The following is a 25,583-nucleotide window of genomic DNA, read 5'->3' as shown; positions in this document are numbered from 1 at the left end:
ATAATCAAACGCTGCGTATTGTATAATGATCAAGGACTCAAACATGTCAGCATGACATTACAATCGAACATCGACCTTTTAGGATGTTACAATGTCATGTATTCTCAAGTTAATATTTGAAACAAAATAATAAATCCCCAAGAGCAGCAGTTTTATTTTCCTCATGTCAAAGTTATCTTTTCGAATTAAGGTCTCACAAAGAACAACCCAAATCACTAAACAATCCCATTACCTGAGAAGAATGAAACTTGTAAATCCCCTACAAGGAAATTAAAGACTCATATTTCAAACCAGTCCTTGGCAAACACATTCAGAGTGCAAACAAATCAATCCAGCTTTCTGGTACATGCACTCTGCCTGTGGTAAGCTAAGCCAAGGTTAATGGAAAACAGTTGTGAGCAGACACTCTAGTATCTGTTCTATCCATCAAGGTACGCTTGTTTTCTCAGCCTCCTCAGTCTACTCCTGACATTTGAATACCTCCTACCTGCCCACATAAAACCTGATACCTTTTGTAGATTGCCTGACCTTTTTCAATATTTTCTCGTTTCTTGCCTGCATAAATCTTTCATGGGCTGTTGGTCTGAGTGTAAAGCTTTAATCATGTCTAGAGCCTAATAATGAGTAGTATGCTTGAAACAGCATGCACAGGGAGAACTAACAGTAAAGTGACATTGCATTGTGCTGGAGAAGTCATACAACTCACACAGGCCTACTTAGGTCAAAGTTAGTGGACTGTTTATTTGTGAGGCCACTTGCTGGTCAGGCTGGCCGGGGCTGACAGGAGGAATGTGACTGATCACCAGCTTGGTCAACCTCCTCTCTCCTTCCTGCTTGGCCACGTGGTTGCTCAGTTCCTAAGACAATGGGCTACTTTTGATACAAGGCTTTTATGTCTTCCTGATCTGATGGTGCTATTTAACTGCTAGTTATGAGTTACATGTTTCATACAAACTTCATTTATGGCATACACATGGAACGTCCCAAAATAAATATCTGATCTCCTATCTCTACAAATCTTTTAAACCCAAATATTACAAATTGATCCAGAAAATAATTATTAATGTCAGATTACATTCAAGCATAACATTGCTGACATTTTCAAATTATCCATAAAACACAGAAATGATAATCAACAATAAATTCCTGAAAAAGGAGATGTAACATTATGACAAGTGATTTCATGGTAATAACTATGATCTACAACAGCAAATTGATATCAGTCTCATACTTAAATATCTACTCTGCCTGTATACATGTATTTCTTTCCAACACCCACTGAAACTCACTGTTGACAACAATATCAAAAGTTGAGGTTGTTTATTTCCTTTGGCAGGGACAGGGTCAGAAGACAGCACAGTTGTGGTGATGAAGAAGACAATAGGTCACAAGTCAGAACCTGTTTCCTGCTCAGCATCCTGCACTGACTCACATGACATGTTTCATATCAAGTTTCCAGTACAGGAATTACTCAACAAGACAATCCTGGGCTTACAGGGCTTATTAGATTTTGGGGACAAGCAACATTAACTGAGATATTATTTAATAGCTTTGTAAATAAAGATTCTAAATGTTAGCAGGCATTTAAACATTCGTGACCAATTAATGAATGATCAAAGAATCATCAGCGAAAAGTGGTATTGATAGGTCATCCCCCAAACAACTCAAAATAGATCAAAACGACGGACTTACTCAGTATTGGTACCGAATTCTGTAATCAATTTTGAATTACATTATTCTTTAGAAATAGCTTTAAGCCTGATTAATGGATGTAACGTCACTCCTGTTTTGTTAATACAAGTGTTACGCAAGTAGAAATTCTTTCTAAATCATGGGTACTCTTGAACAATCTCACTATTTGGACTGGTAGATTTTCATGTAACACATAAAATCTTAAATTAAAACTTAAGTTAATACATGTGACACCCACAAAAAATATTTAGTGTCTTCAAAATTGCACACTTAAACATTCATCAATATCTGAGAAATGTCCCTGAAAGACACTTTAATACTGTCATCAATTGATTCAGTTGAGTGTGGGTTTTAATGCCACATGGAACGGTATTACAGTAATATCATGGTGTGTTAGTACAATGTCAGAGGACATCCAAAAGTAACGCAGCTTGGAGACATTTACAAATTTGGTGAATGGACAGACCATTGATCATAATCCGAGTGATTCAAAGCCAGTCAAGCCTAATATATGAATCTTAGGAATCTTAAACCATGCTTAGATAGGGCCACCCACCCATTCTACACACACATTAAATCTAGGCTATAATTTGAATCATCTGTACAAAATACCAGACCCTACAACCTAATTTTGATTAAACAGCTGTGATCATATAACAAATAGCAACATACTCACAAAGACAGTTTAACTAAAAGAATAAATCTGCGTGGGCCTACAGAAGTGCAGTTTCAGTATAATCTGTAGTAGGTCAAGAGGTTATCGACAGTGAACCATCCAGCTGCTAAGCCCAGATTTCAACACAAACCACATGTAATGTGATATGTCACGTAGGCACTACAATGCATATTTACCTGTACTAATTTCAAGGATAAGTTACATTACAGCTGAGCAATAAGATTAATATGAATGTAACGCTGGCCATGTGCTAACACCAAATGAGAATCACGTGCTATCTAACCAGAAATAATCCACAATTTCTGAGGATATGATATCGATGCCAGGGTTAAAAATACAACAAAACTGATATGTTGATTGACACTGATACAACGTTATTGCAAGAGTGAGTGAGTGAGTTGGGTTTTACGCCGCTTTTAACAATATTCCAGTTATATCGCGGCGTGTCAGCTTAATGTGGGAGGAAAGCCCGAAGTGATGCAGGTCTCAGACGTTTACCACTTCGGTGAAACCCACGAGCACGGGTATGGTGCTGACAAACCTAGAAACATAATCGGGGCGAACCGGGATTCGAACCCACAATCATAGGTTTCTGGCGTGCTCAAGGGACGCAACTCTGCACAGCGAATCGCGGCGCCTTAGACGACTGGGCCACCCGTGCCCCCCGTAATTGCAAGACTGTTCATGATACAGTGTGTGACAAATACTACCGGAACATGAATATCTTATATCACAGGCGCAAGAATCGGAAATACAAATCAACACACAAACTTGTTATTCTATCAAAATCCTTGTAATGATTATTTGACTTGATATCATAGGTCTACAATTTCCATTAATACCAGATTGTAGGCTGTTTTGCAGAAAACAGTCAACTAAAATGAAACATACAAGACAAATAATAAACAACTAAATATCATAGTGCATTTGTGAACTGTCAAAATTGAGGCTGTACTTAAAAACACGGATGATTCTGCCAAAACACAGGGAGTTTGCGGGTGGACTGACTGAAGGAATTGGTTCTAAGAAATGCATCTTGAGTAAATTGGTGAAGTGAAAGGACGAATCACATATGTGAGTCACAATACAATGCATTGAACTTGATTGTTCCTATTGCGATATGCAAAAATACATATTTCTTTTAAGCAGATGTTCATTCGTACGCTATCAATCTTTCCGTAGATCATCCCATCTAGTCTAGCAGGTATTGTCAATATTCAATGCCTGTTTTAAAGGACAGAAAGATAGGTAATCATACTCAACAGAGCTCTCTCTCTCTCTCACTCTCTCTCTCATGATGAATGTTGTTTCACATTTCAGTCGGCAATAACCATAGTGGTTTGTAAATAATCAAGTCTCAGCCAGAAACCCCCGTGGTTGATGAGATGGCAAAGATCCACACCGTCACAATGACACACTATCAACCAGATCACAAACTGTAACTACCAGTTCATTTCCCACACACAGACAGGATGGGTAGCTGGGGATCTATTCTACAGGGTTCACCCTGACAAAGGTAACAAAGGCTCCTACCAACCCTGCACATACCCATATTTTCTCCTTTCATGTGTAAAAGTGCACTATCCTGACATACATGTAATGAGGGCTGTCAACACTATTTAAATTTTTTCATACATGGGAGTTCACACTGGGGTTAGGCATTGGGGTATTGAGGTGTTATGTGTTTAAGCCTTCGAATGAGGTAGTGGCATTATGATCTCCCATCCTGTATGTTTAAACTATAAGTCAGTGAGTATGGTTTTACGCCGTTTTTAGCAATATTCCAGCAATATCACGGCGGGGGACACCAGAAATGGGCTTCACACATTGTACCCATGTCGGGAATCGAACCCGGGTCTTCGGCGTGACGAGCGAACGCTTTAACCACTAGGCTACCCGACCGCCCCATGTTTAAACTATAAGAGTACAGGGCCTAACATTGAGGTACTGGCATCAAGATCTATAAAAAGGAGAACACCAGGGCCTCATATTGATGCAGGCATCAAGATAGCCAACTCCTATGTATAAACTGTGAAATACGGATTAACATTGCGTTCAAGATTATTGCACTTATATAGTGACGTGTGTGCCCCTGCTTGTACTAGTCCGGACTAATGCAAATTTTATAGTGCTAGCCCATTGAGATACCATTCTGCAATTTAACATGAATACCCCCTTCAGACACAGTATAATGACTCCAAGCCGACCATTCCTTGTTTTATAGCCCATTAATGTCTAGTGTCAGACAGGGTAACAACAAGTACCATCTTTCAACATTTTTTGGTATGAAGCAGCCAGGGATCGAACCCCTGACCTTCCGCTCTCTAAGCAGATGCTCTACCACTTAAACCACGGAGGTCATCATGAATTGTAAGACACACTAGAGCCCATACTGAGCAATAGACATCAAGATCTCCCACCCTGTATGTATAGACTTAAGGACACCAGGGCCCCTATATTGAGGTGTTATACAGTGGTGATGTAAGCAGGCCTGAATCGCGAGGGGTGATGACCACATGTTTGTGAGCAAGTCTTGCTCAAGGCCGACACTTCCTCTCTGCAATAGCCCAAGTTCGCAGTGCAGTGTTTACACGCACACTCCCTCCATTGTTTACTCACAGTCCACAAGGAATGGAGCACGGTTTTCACAAATGCAAGCTTCACAGACTGATTCAATATTTGCGGCCACGTGAGCACCTTGAACGCAGCACAAGGATCAATCGGCAAATCTACAGGTCAAAAACTTACTCCACCACAATTCGAAGCAAAAAATATCCTCATCACTTTCCTGTCCTATATTTGAAAAAGCACGAACTTCCATTCTAGAATTTGAAGATCAGCAAAGCAATCAAGAAGCTGTGTCTCCTCCTTGTCTAGAATTAGCATACCATATGTTACCTGCCAGGCAAGGTGCAAAACAAATTTGACTTATAAATAGACAAAGTCTGATAAAAGGGCAGAGCTGTTTATTTGACATACGGTACATTTCAATCACTTACTGTGTTTTACCTGTTCTTTAAAGAACACAAAGCTGTATCAAGTCTACATCAGCATCCAATAGTAACCCACATGCAGTCAATGTCTCCCATCCTTGTGTACAACCCCAAATGTCCTCCCACCCATGACTGGGAAACATGTAATACATGTACACAAGTTGTCACAAAAGGAAATAGCTCTCTTGGGTGAATCAGAGCATAGCTGTTTAGAGTGATAAAATGTACCTATTAAGTTTTCTGAAAAGAGTGCCTCCATCTTGCTTCTTTGAACATGGGAAAAGATTGTATTAGGTTTCTTACTGTATGTATAATAGGGAATTAAAATCCATCTTATCTGGCTTCATGCGCATGGGTCATGCAACTCGTCTGGCAAGCTTGTTTATGTAAAGACTAATACTTGATAGTACAAGACTTCTCTGTTGAGCCAGTGACAAATGCATTTCCCTCCCCGTATGATTCATATTTGAGTGTGTAATGTACTGCTCTGTCAGGCATGTACTTAACATAAAGAAGCTCCCTGTAAATTGTGAATGTGTACTGGAGCATGGGAATTAGGGTGCAATATTTATCTAACACATAGTTCATCTTGCAATTGACAGCCTTTTAAATAATATGGATCTTGGGTACTTTAAGGTAAAGCATATGTGTAAGAATGCACTTGACCATTAACAAAAGAGTTATCCTTAACTTAAAAACTGTACGAGTATCTTTTTTACTTCACCCAAGATTTCAATCAAAACAAAAATCCCATCATATATAACTGCAATGTTTTCTATCAAATGTCTAGTATACACTTTACCTCGCACTAATATGCATCAATCATGTTAATACAATTTATTTGCCCTTGACATTGAAAAACTACAGATAGTCCTTCCAATCACTCAAGGAAAGGATCAACACAAATTCCCTCCATCTAACTAGGACTGTGTTATACCAACCACCTAATGATAACATCATTTTGCATCAATTTGATAATGACTACCCTCCCTGCCCGGAATCACCCATTGGAGTCAACCTCCCTCCTGTACAAGAATGTATTATTTCAGCAGCATCATAAATATCAACTAGCAAAACTGGTATCATCCCCAGTACACCTTCGTGCGTACTCAAGCAATGTTAAATCATCAGCCTGGTATCAGACCCTCCTTAATTGATAGTGGATACTGTTCTCTTCTCCAAGTCTAATGCAGAATAGATAATCGGATGTCTGTGGCAAGGCCACCTCCTTGTATCCATCCCACTAGCCCCACTTGACCACAATCTTGAGGGGTCTATGGTAGAGACTGCAAACCACTCACTGGTTATCTCCTGCTTTAATGTTGCCCAACCCCACCCTTCCTGCCCTGCCTGTGACAAGTTCAACACCATCAAATGGCCAAACAAAGGGCCATGAAGCCGCACAGATAATAGCTGACAAACAGGCAAGATGTATCAGAAGATAACAAGGCAGTGGACATTGATCACCTACACGCAAACAGATACAAAGAGCAGTGTATATATTGCCTAGATTGGATTGTCAAGGGGACAGCCATCACACCAGCCACCAAAATACCAATCTCTGCCACCGGGTTATTACAGTGTCAAATGGCAAAACAAGGTGAAGGTCACAGTCCGGTGATGACTTCCAAGGATGATGACAACTTGATTACTTTAATTCAATCCACTCCAAACTACAGTAGAACATCTGAATGTTTCACATTTCCTCCAAACCACCTGGAGAAGTTTATGTTATCAACCATCAAATGTAATGGTATATTTCATGACAAGTGGCATCCATAAAGCTAAAGTTATTGTCATAGTATCTGACTACAAAACGTGAAACTGATAAAAATGATAATTGTACTTTTTTGATGAGTATTCCTTCCTGAGTCCATTAACCTAAATGACAAACATCAATTTTCCAAATGCATTTCCAAACAACATACTTGAGCCAGTACTACTGGCAACATTCAAGATGGTTGTAATCATGTTGCACAATAGGGCAATAAGTTCCCTTCCCTGTTTTCAAGTGGAGTCAACTATGTCCCCCAGTGGTGTAAACGGATATGAATAAGCTTTTTCGGAAGTTTGTACTAACATTAATATAGGTCATGACACACAACAGTTGAGTCATTCTGGATATGGTCAAAACAAAGGCTCAAAATATATTTCATAGAAAACATAAAATTCTTTTGAATATACCCCAGACAAAAAAACTTAAAAGGGACTGCATTCTGCTCGTTCAAAATAACATTCTTTCATGCTGTTAATTCAATGTAGTTACAGAATTACCTTTGCCCTTCATATAGTGTCCATCCTGTTGCAATAAACTCCTTATTTGTACCATGCTTCAACATATTCAGACTATTTCAGAAATAACATACAAGCACCTGTGGCAGGCAGATCAGGAAATTAATGACAGAAGATACTTCACAGATATAAAATCCTACTTACAGTTAGAGTGAAACCTTCACACATTCAATGTAATTAGCTGGCCATGCCAGTCAATTTATAAGTGTAGAGATGTGGATGAGGTGGTATCATGAATCATGTATTATTTTGGCTTGCACATGTGTGGTTTGTGTTTGCGAGAGAAAGCTTGTGTGTTCAGTCTCTCCCAGTGCTAGTCTCAACTATATTTGTCTTTCTGTAACAGTTGAGTGACAATATCTGGTTTCTTGGCTAACAAACTCAGATCCTGCCAAAAACATCAATCGACTCCAGATTTCTGTCCCTTTTTCCTCCTCTTGTTCTGACATTTCTTTCTTGTATTGAATCATGTAATGTCATGGTGCACTTTCAAAAAATCCCCATTTCTACACATTTGTTCTCTTGTGATTTGACAGGGTCTTGTTTAAATTTTTCACCACTTTGGTTTCCCGTTGGCGCAAATAACTTAATGTTGAAATGGCAATTGGACATTTTAATAGGATTTCTAATTTCCGTCACACAAAATATATAATTGGATATTTGCCACTTAAAAGCTTGTCACCTGCAAAAGCTCCAGTTGTCCAAAAGGCAATAGACACGTTAAAGTCAAACCATCTGTAAGCATGATTAACTTCAGACAATATCATCAGGTGGCAAAAATTTGCAAGCAATTTGTCTTTGTAACATATGCAAACCCCATGGAGGCTTGGGTGAGTTTGAAAAGGTCAACTTTGGAGTGTAAGTTAGATCATTCATCTTCCCTAGTATTTCAAATGCCAGGGCAAAGGGTGGCAAGTAAGTCAGCAATGTGGGCAAATAATCTCTACCAAACACATGAATATCAATGGCCCTTGTTATCTTTCAACTTGTACATCTACTTCAGGTGCAGGGCAGATGACACTGTCTATACGTGCATTACAAGGCAAATACAACTGCATCTACAGTGCATCATCATTGATAGGTGCTGCTGCGTGTTTCAGTATGGATGTGTGCCGAGAAAACACTGGCACAATGGCCAAAATCTGAGTCTGAAAACATATGGTCCTGAAGGTGTATTTACTGCACATGCACATGCACATGCACACACACACACACATCCACACTGGCTGTAATACGTGTTTGTGTGTCCTTGAGTTGGTGTGAACTAGTTGCATGTCACCTTCAGTAACGTTACAGGAGCAGATATGCAAAAACAACAAACAGAAGCACTACTCTAGTGCTTGTCAGCAGCTGACTGAGTGTGTACTCAAAGCTTGCCTGCGTGTACATTGCACGATTTGACACGTCTGCGTGGATGCATATGCATGCATGCACAACACGAAGATGCAGTATTCTTCAACACAACTAGAACATGTATAATGCCCTGCGCAGCGCCTTCTTGCATACTCCCTGGCATCAGCTTAACCTAAGATACTTACGGTGTAATAACGTTGTCAGGGAAGATTTACATTAAACACTGGGTGGTGCCCAGGTGCATTCACTTAAAAATGAAAGCCACATGAGTCAAACTAAGTAAGGTGTCTCGACAATGCACAGAATGAACAATACGACAATTCACTTGCATACTACTATTGTGAATTTGTTCATATACTATGGGAGACGCTTTACACTATTTAGCAACATAACAAGAACCATTAACCAAGTGTAGTTGGGCTGTGACTGTCTGTTGTAAGTGGCTGATAGTGAAAGCAGTGATTCATGCATCTTGGGAGTGATGACAAATTGAAGGAGCATCCCACTGAGAGTTTGCAACTAAAATTAATGGCAATCCAAACACAATGTCATCACAGCAGCCATATCGGCCTCCAGATTCACAAAAAGCTTGAGCAAACTCGGACATTTGTTTATAGCAGGAAACCTTATGATTTATATCAAAAGAAACTGGAGCTATTTTTGACAAAACTAAGGCCAACAATGGTGTCACCATGCTGAAAGATTTATGTGCTACCTTCCTAATCATAATGTGTTGACACATCACTAGCAAGACAAACCATAGATAAAATGTTTAGTGACAAACATGATTTCCACCTGATGAAACTGATTGATGGCTTGTAGATGTATTTTTATTCTCATATCATCAAGTCTGTTGGCAGGAAGACATGATTGAACATCCTGAACCCTTGGATCTATCAGTGGCAGGAGGTAAAAACAATCCTCTTCAGAACATCCATCAGCTTATAAATAATTGACTCACAAAGGTCAGGCAAAAACAATAATCCCAGTAAATATTTCACATCTCATAAACAGGCCAACTTCAGTCATAATAGTTTCAGTAGGTAAGCGTCTTGGAATCAAATAAAAAGAAAATTAACAAAAACTGTTAAAAGGTGTCTGGACAACTTCATTAAGTGAATGATATGAATCCTGTGTAAACATAAAACTGTCTGAATGTAATCAACAAGTACTAGTTCAGCCATTCCACAAGATGTAGACCTCAAACTTTGTCAGCAGCAAGAAAGTCGTCCCTGTTCATGTTCTTCCCGTGGCAATGGAGTTAACTGACTGTAAAAGTCCAGTTTCCACCCTTGCTGAACTTTCCTGGAATTTCTGGGATTGATCAAGCTCCACCAGGGTGAATCTGGGATTTGAGCCTACAACCACAGAATTCTGGCACACCTTTAGGAACCCCGGCATGTAGGCAATTTGGCACATGTTCTAACAACTTTAAAATGCCAATGAAAGTCTTCAAAATATAATAGTGCATAAATTTTGTAAAAGTGTGTGTACCTTAGTAGTATGGTTGTATGACTGTATAACTGCTGTGTACCACTGGGTGGTACCCTCAGCGCGGTACACTTCTACACGGTAGCCGACAAGAACAGTAGGTGTGGTCAACAGAATCCGCTGCCCATCCTGATAGTCCACCCAACTCTTCACAGCCTTCTGTACATCACCATACTGTAGTGCAAGCTCTTTCTTTGTTTCCTCTCCCTCCTGAAAACAAACAAAACAAAACTTGAGTGCACTGAAATAAATTCTAAATAATACCCATCAACACATGAAGGAAGCTTTTAACTGCAAATGGCAGCATGTTTAAAAAATATTTAAATACATTGTGTGCAAATACCTGCTATCCTAACTTCAGATCTCATTAAGAATAAGATCGACTGAAAGTTAAAATATTTGCTTGAATGGTTAAGCACTCCTGCAGATGTTTTCAAAGTGAAACTGTTTGTCACAAACCATATCTATTTCTAGAGATAAAGTGCAGCCTTATAGCTGCCAATAACTGTCATAAACGGTAAACATCAAATACTTTCTTGTCTAGGAGACATGACTTTTCCTGGGCATCACTGTCAGTACATTTTATTTTAACATATAAGCTTGCAACAAGCAACTTAAATACTAGACTCGTAACTTATTTCCAAACCCAAGTTATAAGTTGTTCCATATTCACAGATACAATAAAGTTTGGATGTTTTTTCAAATATGCTCATACTACCAGGGGAAGGGTACAGCCATGATCTGAAAAGGTTAGAAGTTATGAACCCCTAGTGCCATAGCATAAACTAGTATGGACTGCAACAGAGTACAGAAATCCTCAACACAAATACAGCACAGTTTCACATGGAGGACAAAATGGCTGATATATAATAGGTATGGCTGTTATTCTGATATATTCTGATATATCATCAGTGATGCAAGGCATGAACTAATCCAAAACCAGCACGTGGAAAACATGATAAACGCCTGTCCATGAGGGGATTACAGTGAACAACGTGGAACAATGACTAGTCATGTAACAATGCAATTGTGAACTTGGAGGGAAAAATGCATGTAATCAAATTCTCATTTCTCACTCCCCCGCCCCTGTTGTTATTGTGCAAAATTAATATTTTCTAAATAGGATGCAAGACATGTGGGAATTCAATTATGTCATGACTTAACAGAACACCATGAACATGCAAAATGCTGTATTCATCCAATGATCTAATCGGAGAATTCCGAGTGCTAATTGTGAATGAATCACTACTGGAGACACACATCTGAATCATTCCAAATTTAAACAGGGACTCATCCTTACGATGTAATTGACACAACGTGATAAATCAAATTTACTCACATTCAAACTGATGACACTAAAGACGGATGACACAAAGAATTGTCTCCAAATGTGTTGAAGAAATGTGGCACCAGATTACACATTCATCTTCGTTGTTATGTTGAATGTCTTTTTAACAATGTCTTTTTACATTTTATAAAAAGAAAGAAACAGATATAGTTTCCTACACCAATTCATGATGTTACGCTTGAGCAATCATTTAATTTTTAAAGAATTCTGATAAACATTACAAAAACATATATAATCTTTCTAGACATGCCATTCATACTTGCTTGCCAAATAGACAAACACGTCTGTCAACTGATTTTTAAAAAATTCAAAGATTTAAAAAAAATAATAAAAAAATAATACAATGGACTGTCAAATATTGATAAAATGTCCAATGTCATTTTTCTCCAGAAACTTTCAGTTCACTAAAAAACGAAGAAGAAAAAAATGCATAATGTTCCAGAAAGCTGTTGTCCAATAGAAATCAGTAACCAAACTATCCACATAGGCATACAGCTCGTCAAATGATGCGAAGGCATCGTGTAAACACAGTTACTGAAGTACTTACTTCAAGGTCTGAAATGTATCAACACCTGAACGAGAGTTACATCACAATAAGGAGATGCTAATAATCCACAGAGAAGACACCACCTCCTCCACAAGTGTCCAGGCAACTGTGTGGTCTTACTGGCCCTTAGATGACCCTGGTGGGAGAGACTGGCCTGACAGCAGCAGCAGGGCCAAGTGGACACAAGCTACAGCTAACCCAATCAGGTGTTAGGGGCATATGACTATGTCTCACTCACTCATTCACACACACAGCCAGAACAAACATAGGCAGCAGCACTCTTGTTATTGGAATCATTACAGAATTATTCCATGCAAATATGTATTCAAGATATCTTCATTTTGCCGACTTATCATCATCGAGTGACTAATGGAAAGAATCGGAAGCTGTTTAGTGATAACATGCTAATTTTGTGTGAGTGGGTCCAACAATGTTTTGAGTTGTTACTTACAATATGGTGTGTTGACTTAATGTGGAAGGAAAGCCCGAAGCACTGCAGGTATTAGGCGTTTAACTCTTCGAGAAACCAACGAGAATGGGTATGGTGCTAACACAAGAATGGTCATTAATCAGGAGGAATCTGGATTCAAACACCCTCCTCAAAGCTGAAGACTGTTTCTTTGTTGTCTGGACCAGACAATCCAGTGATTGACATCATGATGATTGATCCATGCATTTGGGATAAGATGGCATGCACCAACCATAGTAGCCTGAGCCCCCCCCCCCCCCCCGATTACATTAGTCACAACTTACGACAAGCATAGTTGCCTTTTACGGCAAGCATGGGTTTCTGAAGACCTATTCTAACCCGGATCTTCACTGATGTGTGATGTGTGATTTCAAAGCATTTCATGAATATGTATATCCATCAGTGTAAAATATCAAACAAATCAATTCAGCATTTAAACTGAGTAACTTCACTACTAAAACTTGTCTGAGCAATACATCATCTGTAAGAGCAAGATTTCCTCAACATTTCTTCTGAAGCTGTGGCATAAAAAATGTTTTATCAGCTTTCTCTTGTCAGAACAGTTCATCCATAAATTACAATGATCAAAATTAAAGGGCAGACCTGGGGTCTCCTTGGAAGTTTTCTGATTTATCATACAGGGATAGATATGGCCACCAGTCTGTTGGTCAGTGACTTGTTAAAATCGAGAGGGACTATTTTTTTCTCCAAATCTAGATACTTTACATTAACAACTAGTTTGAAAAGAGCTGGGAAGATGATATGAGCCATAGTGTCTATCCTTGCCATAGTACCTGAATCTCATCTGAAAGACCCCTGACTTTTATTCTTAATTTTGATCACTGAATAATATAATTTCAAACCTTTTAATAAGGGTAAAATAAGATGGTATATTATCTATCATGGACACCACTGTGAGTATAGAGGTAAATTAAGTCACATCCCATAAAAATCTCAGTTCACAAACAGTATTCCTCAAATTCGCACCAGAAAAAATTTCTAACACTTTCAACAAGCACCATATGGATTACCAGATATTATCTGTAGTGACAGATAGCCAGTGTCCTTCTGTTACTGTTCCCATACCTCGCTTCTAGGACATACAATACTGGTGGACTTTGTTATTGTAACGCCACACCACAAACATGTGAGGAACAGCTCCATGCTTCACTGATAAGGTAATCAATCAAGGCAATTCTAGGCAGGCTGTTTGATTGACATGGAGGGTGGCAAGACAACATTTCACATTCTTGTTCATTTGCATATCCCATCTTCGCTGATAAACAACATCTTATCTTCCAACAATTCTTCCTACCATTTTTCAAAAGACATTTTATCCTTTTCCCACACTTCTGCTTATCACTTCCAACCATTTCAAAATTCCCTATCTCATTATATTAATTATTATGTCAATAAAGATTTGATGATGAGAAAAAAGTCTGTTCTTTATTGCAAACCACAGCAAAGAAATGTACAGTTTCAGGGGAATCATTTTCAGGGAAAAATCAATGAAGATACATGTCAACAATAATTTAGACACAATCAACTCGATATCCTGCATTAGGCCTCACTTTTTTCATCTGATGTTTCACAGATTTATTCCAGCTTCACCATACAATGTCAGTTGGAAAAAAATACTAAAAAAATACAAAAAATACAATAAATGTTAATCATGAAAATCATTCTGACGTGGAGTTGCAAGTGGCCTCTTGAATCACGGATAGTGATGCATACATGGAACTTGTATATAACATTTTATATTGTATAAGACGGTCTATATTAGTGTTGGGAGACATAATAAAAAACGTTATACGTTGTGTTTCATTTGTTTTTTTAGACCAGCTGCGTGTCAGTTTGTTTGTTTGTTTGTTGTTTTACGCCGCACTCAGCAGTATTCCAGCTGTATGACGGCGTTCTGTAAATAATCGTGTCTGGACCAGACAATCCAGTGATTGACATTATGAGCACCAATCTATGCAATATGGATATGGCATCACTTGGAATCAGTGATCCTGGCCACCCTATCCCGTTAGTTGCCTTTTATGACAAGCATAGTCGCCTTTTATGACAAGCATAGTCGCCTTTTACGGCAAGCATGGGTTGCTGAAGACCTATTCCATCATGGATCTTCACGTGTATCAGCCTGAAACAACTACACCAGTGTTCAACCATTGATCCAGAAGCAAAAGAACAGACCATTAATACCTAATGACCTAATGATAAATTATGCAATGAAATTTGGCAGCTACTATGGTACAATTCTGAAAGCTTCTACCTTCCTCAGAGATCAATGTTGGGCCACCACTGAATCATGACTAATCTTCATGTCTTCACGAGTTCAAACTTCGGCAGTCCATGCTGAAGGTCACACCTACCAGCTGGCAAAATATCCATAGTATTTACCGAGTTAGATATATCATATCACCACACAATTCAATCTGCTACAAAGTGCTTGATGACTAAAATCGTTAAAACTGACATTGATATTCACAACAGCCTTATTTTGATTCAATGAATATCAATGTGTAATTAACTACAAACTTCTGTATTCAAAGGGCCTACTACTGCTGTGACATGAATAGGTTTACTTGTGAATTCCATGCCAGCAGCTAATTTCCATAGCACACAACTTATCAGCCACGTTTGTATATAATGAGAAAGTGAAATTGCTACTACCTGAGTGAGTGTGTGGGCAATGCTATATAGGAGCAGAGCTTTATCTCCACGTGGTGTAGTACGTGGAAGGTTGGGCATATCAGTGACCTGGCATATGGCTTATCTTATCATGCAAGTCCATTATCTTTACATATCTAGACTAGAGTTCAAGAATATTCTCAAGCGATAAGTCATATGAACATGGTGAATATTACTATTATTAGATAACTAAAGTTCTGCTTTTCTTAAAAACTAACACAAGTTTTCACCCAGGATAATGTTAAGATGAGCATTGAAAGCAAATTCAGAAATATTCTGTAATTCCTGTGCTAGCAACCCCATGCCCCTGAAATACCAACATCAAATTTGATGATCTTGATGTGCCCCAAAGCCAATGTTATAGCCCAATTGTTCCTTCGTACAACAATTCTTGATTCACTCATAATAACAGTGTATGGACTAATGTCTCAGTCTCAAAGGATAACCGACTGCATTAATTCCCCACATGTAATTAATGTGTGAAGCCCAAGTTCCACAATCTGTTGTGCTGGAATATTGTAAAAGGTTCCCTAAATCATTCAATTGTAGACAGGTCATTTGGGACTAACATTTTATACAACTGAATAAGTAAAGAACCAGCAGGCCTGTATTTGAAGTTCAACATAAAGTCTCTTCTACAACTAAGTACACAAGCAGTTTCCCGTTACCTCATGGGAATGTGTCAAACTGTGAATAAAAATCAGTTGTGAAAGTAGCAGCGCTGAAATGAACAGCTTCTCCTCAGGGACTGTGTGACCTTGGGATGAACTTCATTTGTCACTTGTTGTGGAAGCAGAGGGTTGTGATTACCAAGTCTGTCCTGCTCAGAACCTAAGACCTGCCATATAAATCACCCTCACTGTCCAGACATAATGTTGTGTTGAGACAAGGCAATGTGCATAAGGTGTCATTAATCTGACTACGACTGGGATATATCACTGCAAATGAAATTTCTACTTCAGGGAATGTCTTTTAGTCGATATTCTTCACTTCAAAATTCCATGGTATCAGTGTGTGCCACAACATGTCTGCCCTGTTGTTCATCGGTATTCATGAGAATGCTGCACGGGATTCAAGAATCTGTTCCAATAGACACATTACAACATAATCTCTGTGCATTGTAGTCTTTGCCTACTGTATATGAATGAGTGTCTGCATTGGTCAGATTGTATCTCAGTATCTGAACTTCTATTTTTCATAAGATATTAAATCTCATTTACAATCACATATAATCATGTGTTAGACACAATGTTTCAAGAAGACTCCCATTTCAGAGTATGTGTTCGAAAAGAAACATGAAAGTCAACAGTCCTTGTCATAGCAAGAATTTCTCTTCATGGAATCATGGATTCCCTTGATTAAAATATGACCACAGGGAAAGAAGTACCCAGTGAGATACACCCTCCACACAACCCCGACCCATCTGCTTAATTACACTCAAACTGGCATTGAACAACCAGTTCAACATCCAGCCGATGATCAGTCCACAAAAATATCAGTATACAAAACACTGGAAATGGTATTCTAACTTCAGACACAACACGCTAGCACAGGATAAAAAAGACAAGTTTACGCTAGTAGATCGAAAGATTTTGGCACAGACTGGTTCTTTACCAACTTACACTATCTACCAGATAGAGACACCTGCTTGAGGCAAGAAGGTACTGACGCCAACTGTTTATTATCAGCACCTGTGTGTCACTTCGACGAGATGAGGCTGTAAACAGCATTTTTTGACATATTCTTGAAAAGAAGAAAACATCATAATTCTAGATGTTTGTTTTGAAACAGCTCCAAGCAGTTCAGTGAGAACTAGGCAGGTAGGTCTATGATATAAATTTGAGGAACAAAACAGGGCCAGTGACTTGAGCTGCCACCAGCAGTTATGTGGAGCAGGCAGCCAAGCAACATGTGTTACTATTTCTACACTGATTACTAGCCTCCAGCAACTTCATGTGTTAAGCAAGAAGACATGAGTGTCTGGCAGACTGCCAACTGGAACTGACAAGTGACGTCAATGCAATCACTTGTGTTACATCACGTTTCCTCGCTTCCATCCTTCACATAACCTCAACCACTATCTTGTAACACACGCATCATTCACAATGTCTATACACATTCTCACCTACACCAGTACCTCAAAAGTACCACAGGGAGTTGTGTAAACAATACCACCCAATAGTAAACTCAATTCCCACGTGCTTTTTGACTTGGGGCTAACTACCATGAATGAATAATACATGGCACAATTAATTTTGGCACTTAAAAACGCCTCCAAACATTTTCACAGAGTTTACAGAATGTATAAAACATGAATTATTACTGCTGCATTAATGATAAGGCATCTGGCTAAGAATCATGTAACACACCATAGTCCATGAAACTGTCACGTCAATTGGTGACACTAGATTTGTTTTCTCTTTTAGCACTGTACAACAGCACAATAAATAGAATCTGCCTGTCATGTTTCATGTTACAAGGTTGCAGGTGATGTTGATCATGCTTGTTCTAACAATGAACACTGCAAGTATTGTTCAAACTTAAAACCACCCTGCACATTAGTGCAGTCATGTGTTGCAAGTCTACCTACATGACAATCACAACAAAAGTAGGACATTGGGTGAGCAAAGTTCAACATTTATTAAAAAAATAATTACAGTTAAATGTCAGGGAATTACGGTAATACCCATAATTGCTTTATCAAAACCATCTTCCCTTGAGTGATTATTTCCCTCCCAAAAGGCTAGTCATCTAATATTCCTCCCTTGAAGTTTGAGACAGGTTTTACACATTGTGGCTCATTGTCACCAAAAGTTAATTTGCAATGGATATTGCTACTACATTACAGCACGTTTTCCTACTCATTCTCCGGAGAATTATCTCATCCTTTCAAGCAAGCTAATTAAATTTGGTGAAAATGCTGCTTCATCAAAAATCCCTTTTTTGTATGACAAGTTGATGAACGACAGGACACAAGAAAGTGAAAACACAAAGCAATGCCTTGCTTGAGAAGCTAATGTGAGAAATATTCAATGAGTTGTATGACCCAATGAAACTCTTGGAGCAAATTGTCAGATGAGTCACTGCAGAGAATGTCGAGGGCTGCCAACAACTTCAGACAATGAGGTCCTGGGTTTCTATGAAATATGGTGGCAAGTTCATGACACTTCTAGCATGACAGTAGGTGACAGTATTATGACTGGGTAACACCACGATTTACTGCCCATTATATACATAATTCCTAACCTAAAGCATTGTAAAGTGGTTTGTGAAAGGCAACATTTCAACAGCCCACTGCTATTGTGGTTAACATAACATAAATCATCCATTCCACTAACCTTAACATTCCAAACTGAGTATATGTATATTTAAACCATGCTCAAATGACCAATCTGACCTTGTTTCAAACTGGCATGAATGATGTAAATGTGTTTAGAAATAACCGTTACCATTTGTTCATAACAGCCAATATTATTTTAAAAACAAAACCACAACCAATACAATTCTCTTGATCTATGTTAGTAGGATTTATATAATGTCCTACGGCAAATATATAGGCACCAGACACATATCTATCATCTTCAAAGATAAAATGCATCCCATAACATCACAAGGATCTATTGATCTTTACATAAAGCAAAGCAAGTGGATATGTATTTTTCTTTCAGGGTCTGAAAATAGATGCTACTTTGAGGTTGAACCAGCTGGAGCTGACAGATACTGCAAGCTTGTTGGGGCTGGTTGGATGAAAAACTGGCAAAGCTATTCCCTGGTAAAATATTGATCTAGCCCGCGAGTTGATCCGTGCTGCCAGTGCAAGTCAATGGTGACCCAAGTACACAAGATATTTCAAACAAGCCATATTGATCTGGACAGGGGAGTTCCACCTCTTCACAACACTCTAATGTCGCAAGAAATTTGTTTATGTGAAATTGCGAAATGATACATGCAGGCTTTTCCAATAGTAATATGGAGTGGGTGAATTTATGTCTCCAGTAACATCAGATTTAATTTGTACAGTGTTAGCAAGCCATGTTTCACACATGGCGCCTGCCTCTGTGAACATGATGGACAAAACAGTATTGACTTTACACTAATCTCAATTCCAAAGTACAATTAATGCATAAAAAACAATCAATATGAAAATCAGTATGGTGAGTCTTGAAGGCACTAAAAAATGTATTTCATAAATGGAAACCTTAAAAGTCTTCAAAACCATATTTTCCTGTCCAACTCTGATCAAGGCTGAGTAACTGAGGCATGTTATTTCCAGTTTCACAATAAAACTATTTTCACAATCAATGTCCTTAGAATCACAATATCAGCTAAACAGCATAACATCTAATTTATAATGGCAGCCTCTAATGAAAGACATGAGTCCCTAAATATTCCAGACAGGTAATACAGCAAGCATTCACAAACAAGAATGCAATCTTTAATGAATATCAAAAGTAATTTACATCAGATCATTAAGAGAGCAAACAGTGTGAAGGTCTGCCTTCCCACATACCAAAAACAACTGCTGATGTAGGCTAGCCTTGGACAAATGTTAGGCTCGCAAGGAATGCTATATATGGATCTTACACAGTATTGTGTAGTTGATCTAATATGGAAACATCTGACAACATTAGGGTACCTGCTGAGATAGGTACAACACTGACCACTGTCTCAAATGGCCTGTGGTTGACCTGTCAAGGTGGTCAGATGGATGACCCACACATGACCTTGGGTCAAAGGTCAATGAGTGAAATGAAGGAATGCAGGTACATCCCTTCTCACACAACACATTATTGTCAGACCCCAGGTCAAAACAGAACACTGTCAATATGGCAAACAGAAGGGCACAATGACATTTAGATCCTAATGTTTCCATTAAAAGATATCTCCTTATTTACATTACACAGGGCTATTTTTCAGTCAGCATAGCACTGAAATAGGAAATAAAGAAAATTCCACAAAGGTGAAACGTCTTAGCCTTTTTTAACCCAGCCCTGAGTGGGTGTATATGTACAATGTTATTATCAATCATCCACAAGCATAGGTTCCACCATGGCGTCATTAGAGTATAATTTCATTATCATTGTAATAATACATAAATGTCATGTTACATTCAATGTATAATGTCTCAGCTGCTTGTACCCAGGCCTTAGTGTGTGTTTTCGTACAATAACCTATCTTATCTTATCACAATGAAATTTTAACATGGTAACACTCATGCCAATGCCTGATCATAAAATTATTTCAGTCTATTACATGATCCTTCTGTCAACGGTAGGTGACAAAGGGAATAACCCTCTATAGAATATTCCCTGGCATACATACAATACATTTAGCGTTTATAACTGATCGGGTTTCGTGTTGACTCACTGGCGGGAGATGTGTTTATGTAGATTGGCAATTCAGCCCTGACCTTTAGTGTTGATCAGTGACGCAGCAAAATAGGTGCAACATACCAGCACATATCCATAGTCCTCTTTAATTACAGGGAAACACCCTTCATTCCTCATATCCATGTGGCATATTATTCATGCTTACAATTCCACAGCATATTGTTTGTGATAGCAACTAAACCACTTTCAAATTAATCTCCACTGAAAGTAGCACATAGCTGTTCAGACTGCAAATGTTGCACACAAATTAAATACTTGTATATGCGTAGCACATGGTCCCAAACCACAATGTGTTCAAGAAAATCAATTCAACAGCAATGAACCTTTGATAAAGATACAGCTACATATTGCAGTAAGGAGCACTAAGTTTCAGATCATAAATTGCCTTGGACAGGACTGACTGTCATCCAACATGTCCTGAAGATAGATTTTGGTTATGATGTAAGTTGATAAAATCCCCAAATTGGTCTTCGACCATTTGCCTCTGGATTGTCACTGTTGGTGTATCAAGGAATCCCTGAAAAGTTGGTGACTTTCAAGAACCTTTATAAAAGGGTCACATGGGTGATAGAGTATTTTTTACGCTTCTGAGTTGAATGTACTTATACAATATCATTCATGCTAAGGACCATAGCTGTATACATCTCATAATAGATTGTTTGAGAAAAACATGACTTGCCTGGTAAAAAGAATACTCCTTCTCTTCCACAAAGCCCACAGACCTATCAAGGAGGTACTCAACAGGTTTCTTTCTCCCTGACGTCAGTCCAACTTTGTCTACATAGGATTTGTAGCACTGTAAACAGAAGAAATACTTCAATTATTAATACATCAAACCTGCATGATTTGTAAAATGCGTTTTCAAATGGTAAAATAACATGTCAAGGTGAAGCTAAACCATGTCATAACTTGTACAAATCTAACAACTGTATTTCAGTGAAGCCATCATGAAGTTTAGAACAGGTTGAATATTTGATATAGTACATCAAACTATCTCAAACAGGTATCAATGTTTACCAATATGTTTAATGCACCATAAAAAAACCTGCAAATTTGTTTTTTCCATTGACGTGCATGAGCAGATCACAGTTCTGATGATAAAATCAGAACGCGAAGCTTTTCTCTGTGTATTAATGTCTGCCAAGTCTTAAGTGGTTATACAGAAATATTTACCTGCTACAAACAAAGTCAAACTGATATGAAATAAAATGCAGCCATTCATTTTCAAATTTCTCATCACAGCACTATATGTTGAGGGAAACACTTGAAAATATTTCTTCTCATTCATTTTCATGTCAGATTATTTGGACGATATGTATTGAAAGATTACTTCAATAGTCCTCAATCTTATAGGGTGTTTACATTTTCATAAATAGTTGACAAAGACCTCCCTAACAATGAATGCCATAGATAAGAAGTGTCTCCTCTCCTGCTCAGCCAGATTGAACTAAACGTGTGTCAACTCCACCCAACCCATAACAAGCTGAAATCGTGTAGTGGTTGGAAGTAGTGAGCTGGCAGCCAGGTCATGACAACAATAGCGACTCAGTCCTCTCAATCACGCTTGCAGCTTGCTCAGTGGCAAGTATACCAACTTCTCCAATAGGTAGACAGGTAGCCCCTGCACGCCTGATAACGTTCGCTCCTCGGCAAGAACACCCTGCAATGACCCAAATAACCTGCTCGCCATTCTCCGTCTCCCAGTGGAGAATTGACATTCTATTCCTTCTTTGTGAAATGCACACAAAATCCTAACAAATATTTACTATGGGCATTATTTGCCTACAGCTTGCTCTATCCTACACCAATAGAATTTGGCTAAATAGGACTGATTGTAATGGGAGGAAGCCAGAAAGCTTCGTACAGGAGGTAGACAATATGGAGGTGTATGAAAAGAAACACACACCGTGAGGTGGTACAATCAAAACATACTTGCCTGTCCCTGCCTGTGGAAATTTGAGAACTACCAAAACCAAAATTTCCTGAAAATTGAGTTATTTTTTCCTTCTTCAATTTTTGGACATCAAGTCTCAATGTACAATCTGAAATGTACAGATCTCTGACCTTTAATGGCTGATGCAATATGTGACCTCATTCAACAACTTTTGATTTGACAGCAAAGATATCCCATAAATATATATATTTATTATGCAATATCCTTGTACATTTTAGCCTTGAAAAGGGTTAATTCAGCATGTCTATTGTAGGAGTGATGTGTCCATAAAGTCTATGGTTACTGGAGAAACCAGTGCCCCACCAGAGATATGACACCAACTCAGGGCTATGAGGCATCAAACCTGTCTTCCACCAGCAATGTTTGTCACATAACCTCAAGTTGGCTTAACTATGAAAAGGATATGACATTTGACCATACTAAAAATCTCCCAAATTGTTGCACGATAAATCAGCCAACCACAAACAAGAAAACACCTAGAAGCCTTATACTAACAGATTAAGGTCAGAATGTTTGAATTTGTATTAACAGGTGTAACTTACACTAATTCCCTCCGTCAGCCAAGCTTTCACGTTATTACATTTTGAAATCAATTGTCTTCCATGGACATATTTTCAGTAGACATGGTAGAAGACCTTTTCTCAGACAGTAGTGAACAGGTTGTTGGTATCAGTAGCACTTGATAAGATAAAACTGACAATATTGTTCGAAGTCCACAACCTCATATGCCACCTGAATTCAATTTCCCATAGACTGTACAGGTAGCCACAGCTTGGAATTGATTGACCAAGTTTCTTAGCTGCGAATATTGACTGAAAACTTGTATATCTCTTCAATGTACAGCACAAAAGGGTTGACAGAATGATCTATAACCCATTGGAACAGGGAAACCTAATGACACTACACATCGAAGACATGCTTGGCCCTATTCCAAATAAACCCTAGAAATAACAGACTTTCTGGTATCAGGCTTCAATCCATTCCCGCTCAATGGTCCGTCACTGTGTGCCCATGGGCTTCCATTAGCTTGTGGCATTATGTACACATACACAATGAAGGCTATAATTATATATTGATCTCGAGTTGCCTAGGCTGTCCCTTCTGACATACAGCTTGCATGTGAGCGCTCCATTAGTCAAGCAAGTCTGCTTTAGAAATGCATTGTATTGGTCAGGACACAAGCTTTAAAAGCATACATTTTCATCAGAGTTGAAAGCATGATTGTGGATAACACATTCCTCTACAACCGTTACAGCACAAAAACTCCATTACAAGGTAAATTCACAACAGTAAATGAAGTTGTATGGGGAAATATATTTTGAATGGATCCTTTTAAGGATCATTTAAAACAGGGCAATCAGTTGTGATTGATATGAGGGTCTGTGCATACACACTGAAAACATTGGGAACTGCATACCACCGAGTACTGGTGTAGAATAATCAGTCACATCTGATCAGTCAACAAGCATCCTGAAGCATCAATTCATTTCAATTTCTAACTTTAATAAATTAGTCATATTAAGTCCAACCTCTAACCTCCAGCTTGCATTTTAACCCTATTTAGATAATAACTGAAATCAACATAGCAGTCTATACTAGTGTAAGGAATTTGTTGGGAAATTAAAAGCTTTCACATCCTAAGGTTAACTACCGATAGTTGATGTACTTTCATATCTGGCGGATTCATAATGAATGAAACCCGATATTTTAGTCTGTCTTCAGACTGTGTGACCTGTATATATATCCATGAGAAAATTGACACATTTCTTAACAGTTTTGACTCAAATCTAACCTTTGTGACATATAAAATAATCAGTTTCTTATTCATAATTGAAACCACAGACATTGCACATTTTCAAAGTGACAAATCAACTGTTAAAATTTTGATTTCCAGGATTCTTGCTAACAAAATCAATTTATTTCTAAGTGATCATCTAAATTATGCAGGTTATGTACAGCGAACCATTCTGAATCATCCCCTGCTTGAACAAGTTCATCAAAACCACACAGACTTCCATTGCTAAAGGCCTCCATGAACGATGCAGGCGTTTCCCAACTAGAAAGCAGCATAAAATTAACAAAATTTATGAATACTTCGTGGACATGTTCGTATTCAGAAATACCTGAGTTTGAGAAACAGAATATCAACTATGATGTTGAAAAGTAATTAATAAACCGAAGAGTCATTAATAAACAGAACAGTCATTAATAAACAGAACACTACTCTGAATAGTATCATGTATCAGCCATATATGAATACTGAAATAAAGCCGGCAGCTGTCCAGACAACACACTCATACATAAGCGTACACTGATCCTATGTTGCATGAACATTCCCTACTTATACTACCAGGTAGGCAGCAATAGTAGCAGCAACTTGCTGGCTGCATGCTGGCCTAGCCACATGGAAGACAGAAAACAGCTGGGTCTGACAGACGGAACTACTTTTTGTGAAAAACAAGCAAAGCTGCTTTGAGACGGCCCCTTGAAAGCTGATAATGCCAAGGTTCAGAACACAGCTATCCATCAGGACTGGCGCTTGAAAGGTTCAATCTCAGGGGCCAACCAACCCCTGGCCTAGTTTGCCATCTTGATGCATGCTAAGTAACACAAACACTAAGCTAAGGAATAGCAGTTACTCAAAGCAATTTTACCCAACTTGTTCATAACAACCGGTCACAGCA

General features: G+C 38.5%; 1 protein-coding gene across 2 annotated transcripts in view; it reads right to left on the bottom strand.

Annotated features, from left to right (window-relative positions):
• LOC124123466 (lysine-specific demethylase 3B-like) overlaps window positions 1-25,583 on the bottom strand; it is a 109,355-nt gene that overhangs the window by 41,322 nt on the left and 42,450 nt on the right. For both annotated transcript variants that reach the window (XM_046486666.2, XM_046486667.2), the window contains exons 3-4: window positions 21,625-21,741; window positions 10,501-10,707 (exon numbers count right to left, since the gene is read on the bottom strand). In XM_046486666.2, the coding sequence (XP_046342622.2) occupies window positions 10,501-10,707; window positions 21,625-21,741 (324 nt within the window). The remainder of the gene's footprint in view (window positions 1-10,500; window positions 10,708-21,624; window positions 21,742-25,583) is intronic.

The sequence above is a fragment of the Haliotis rufescens genome, unplaced genomic scaffold (genome assembly GCF_023055435.1).
Source record: "Haliotis rufescens isolate VD_foot unplaced genomic scaffold, xgHalRufe1.0.p SCAF_54, whole genome shotgun sequence".
Classification (NCBI taxonomy): Eukaryota; Metazoa; Mollusca; class Gastropoda; order Lepetellida; family Haliotidae; genus Haliotis; species Haliotis rufescens.
This window is presented reverse-complemented; position numbering and strand designations above follow the sequence as displayed.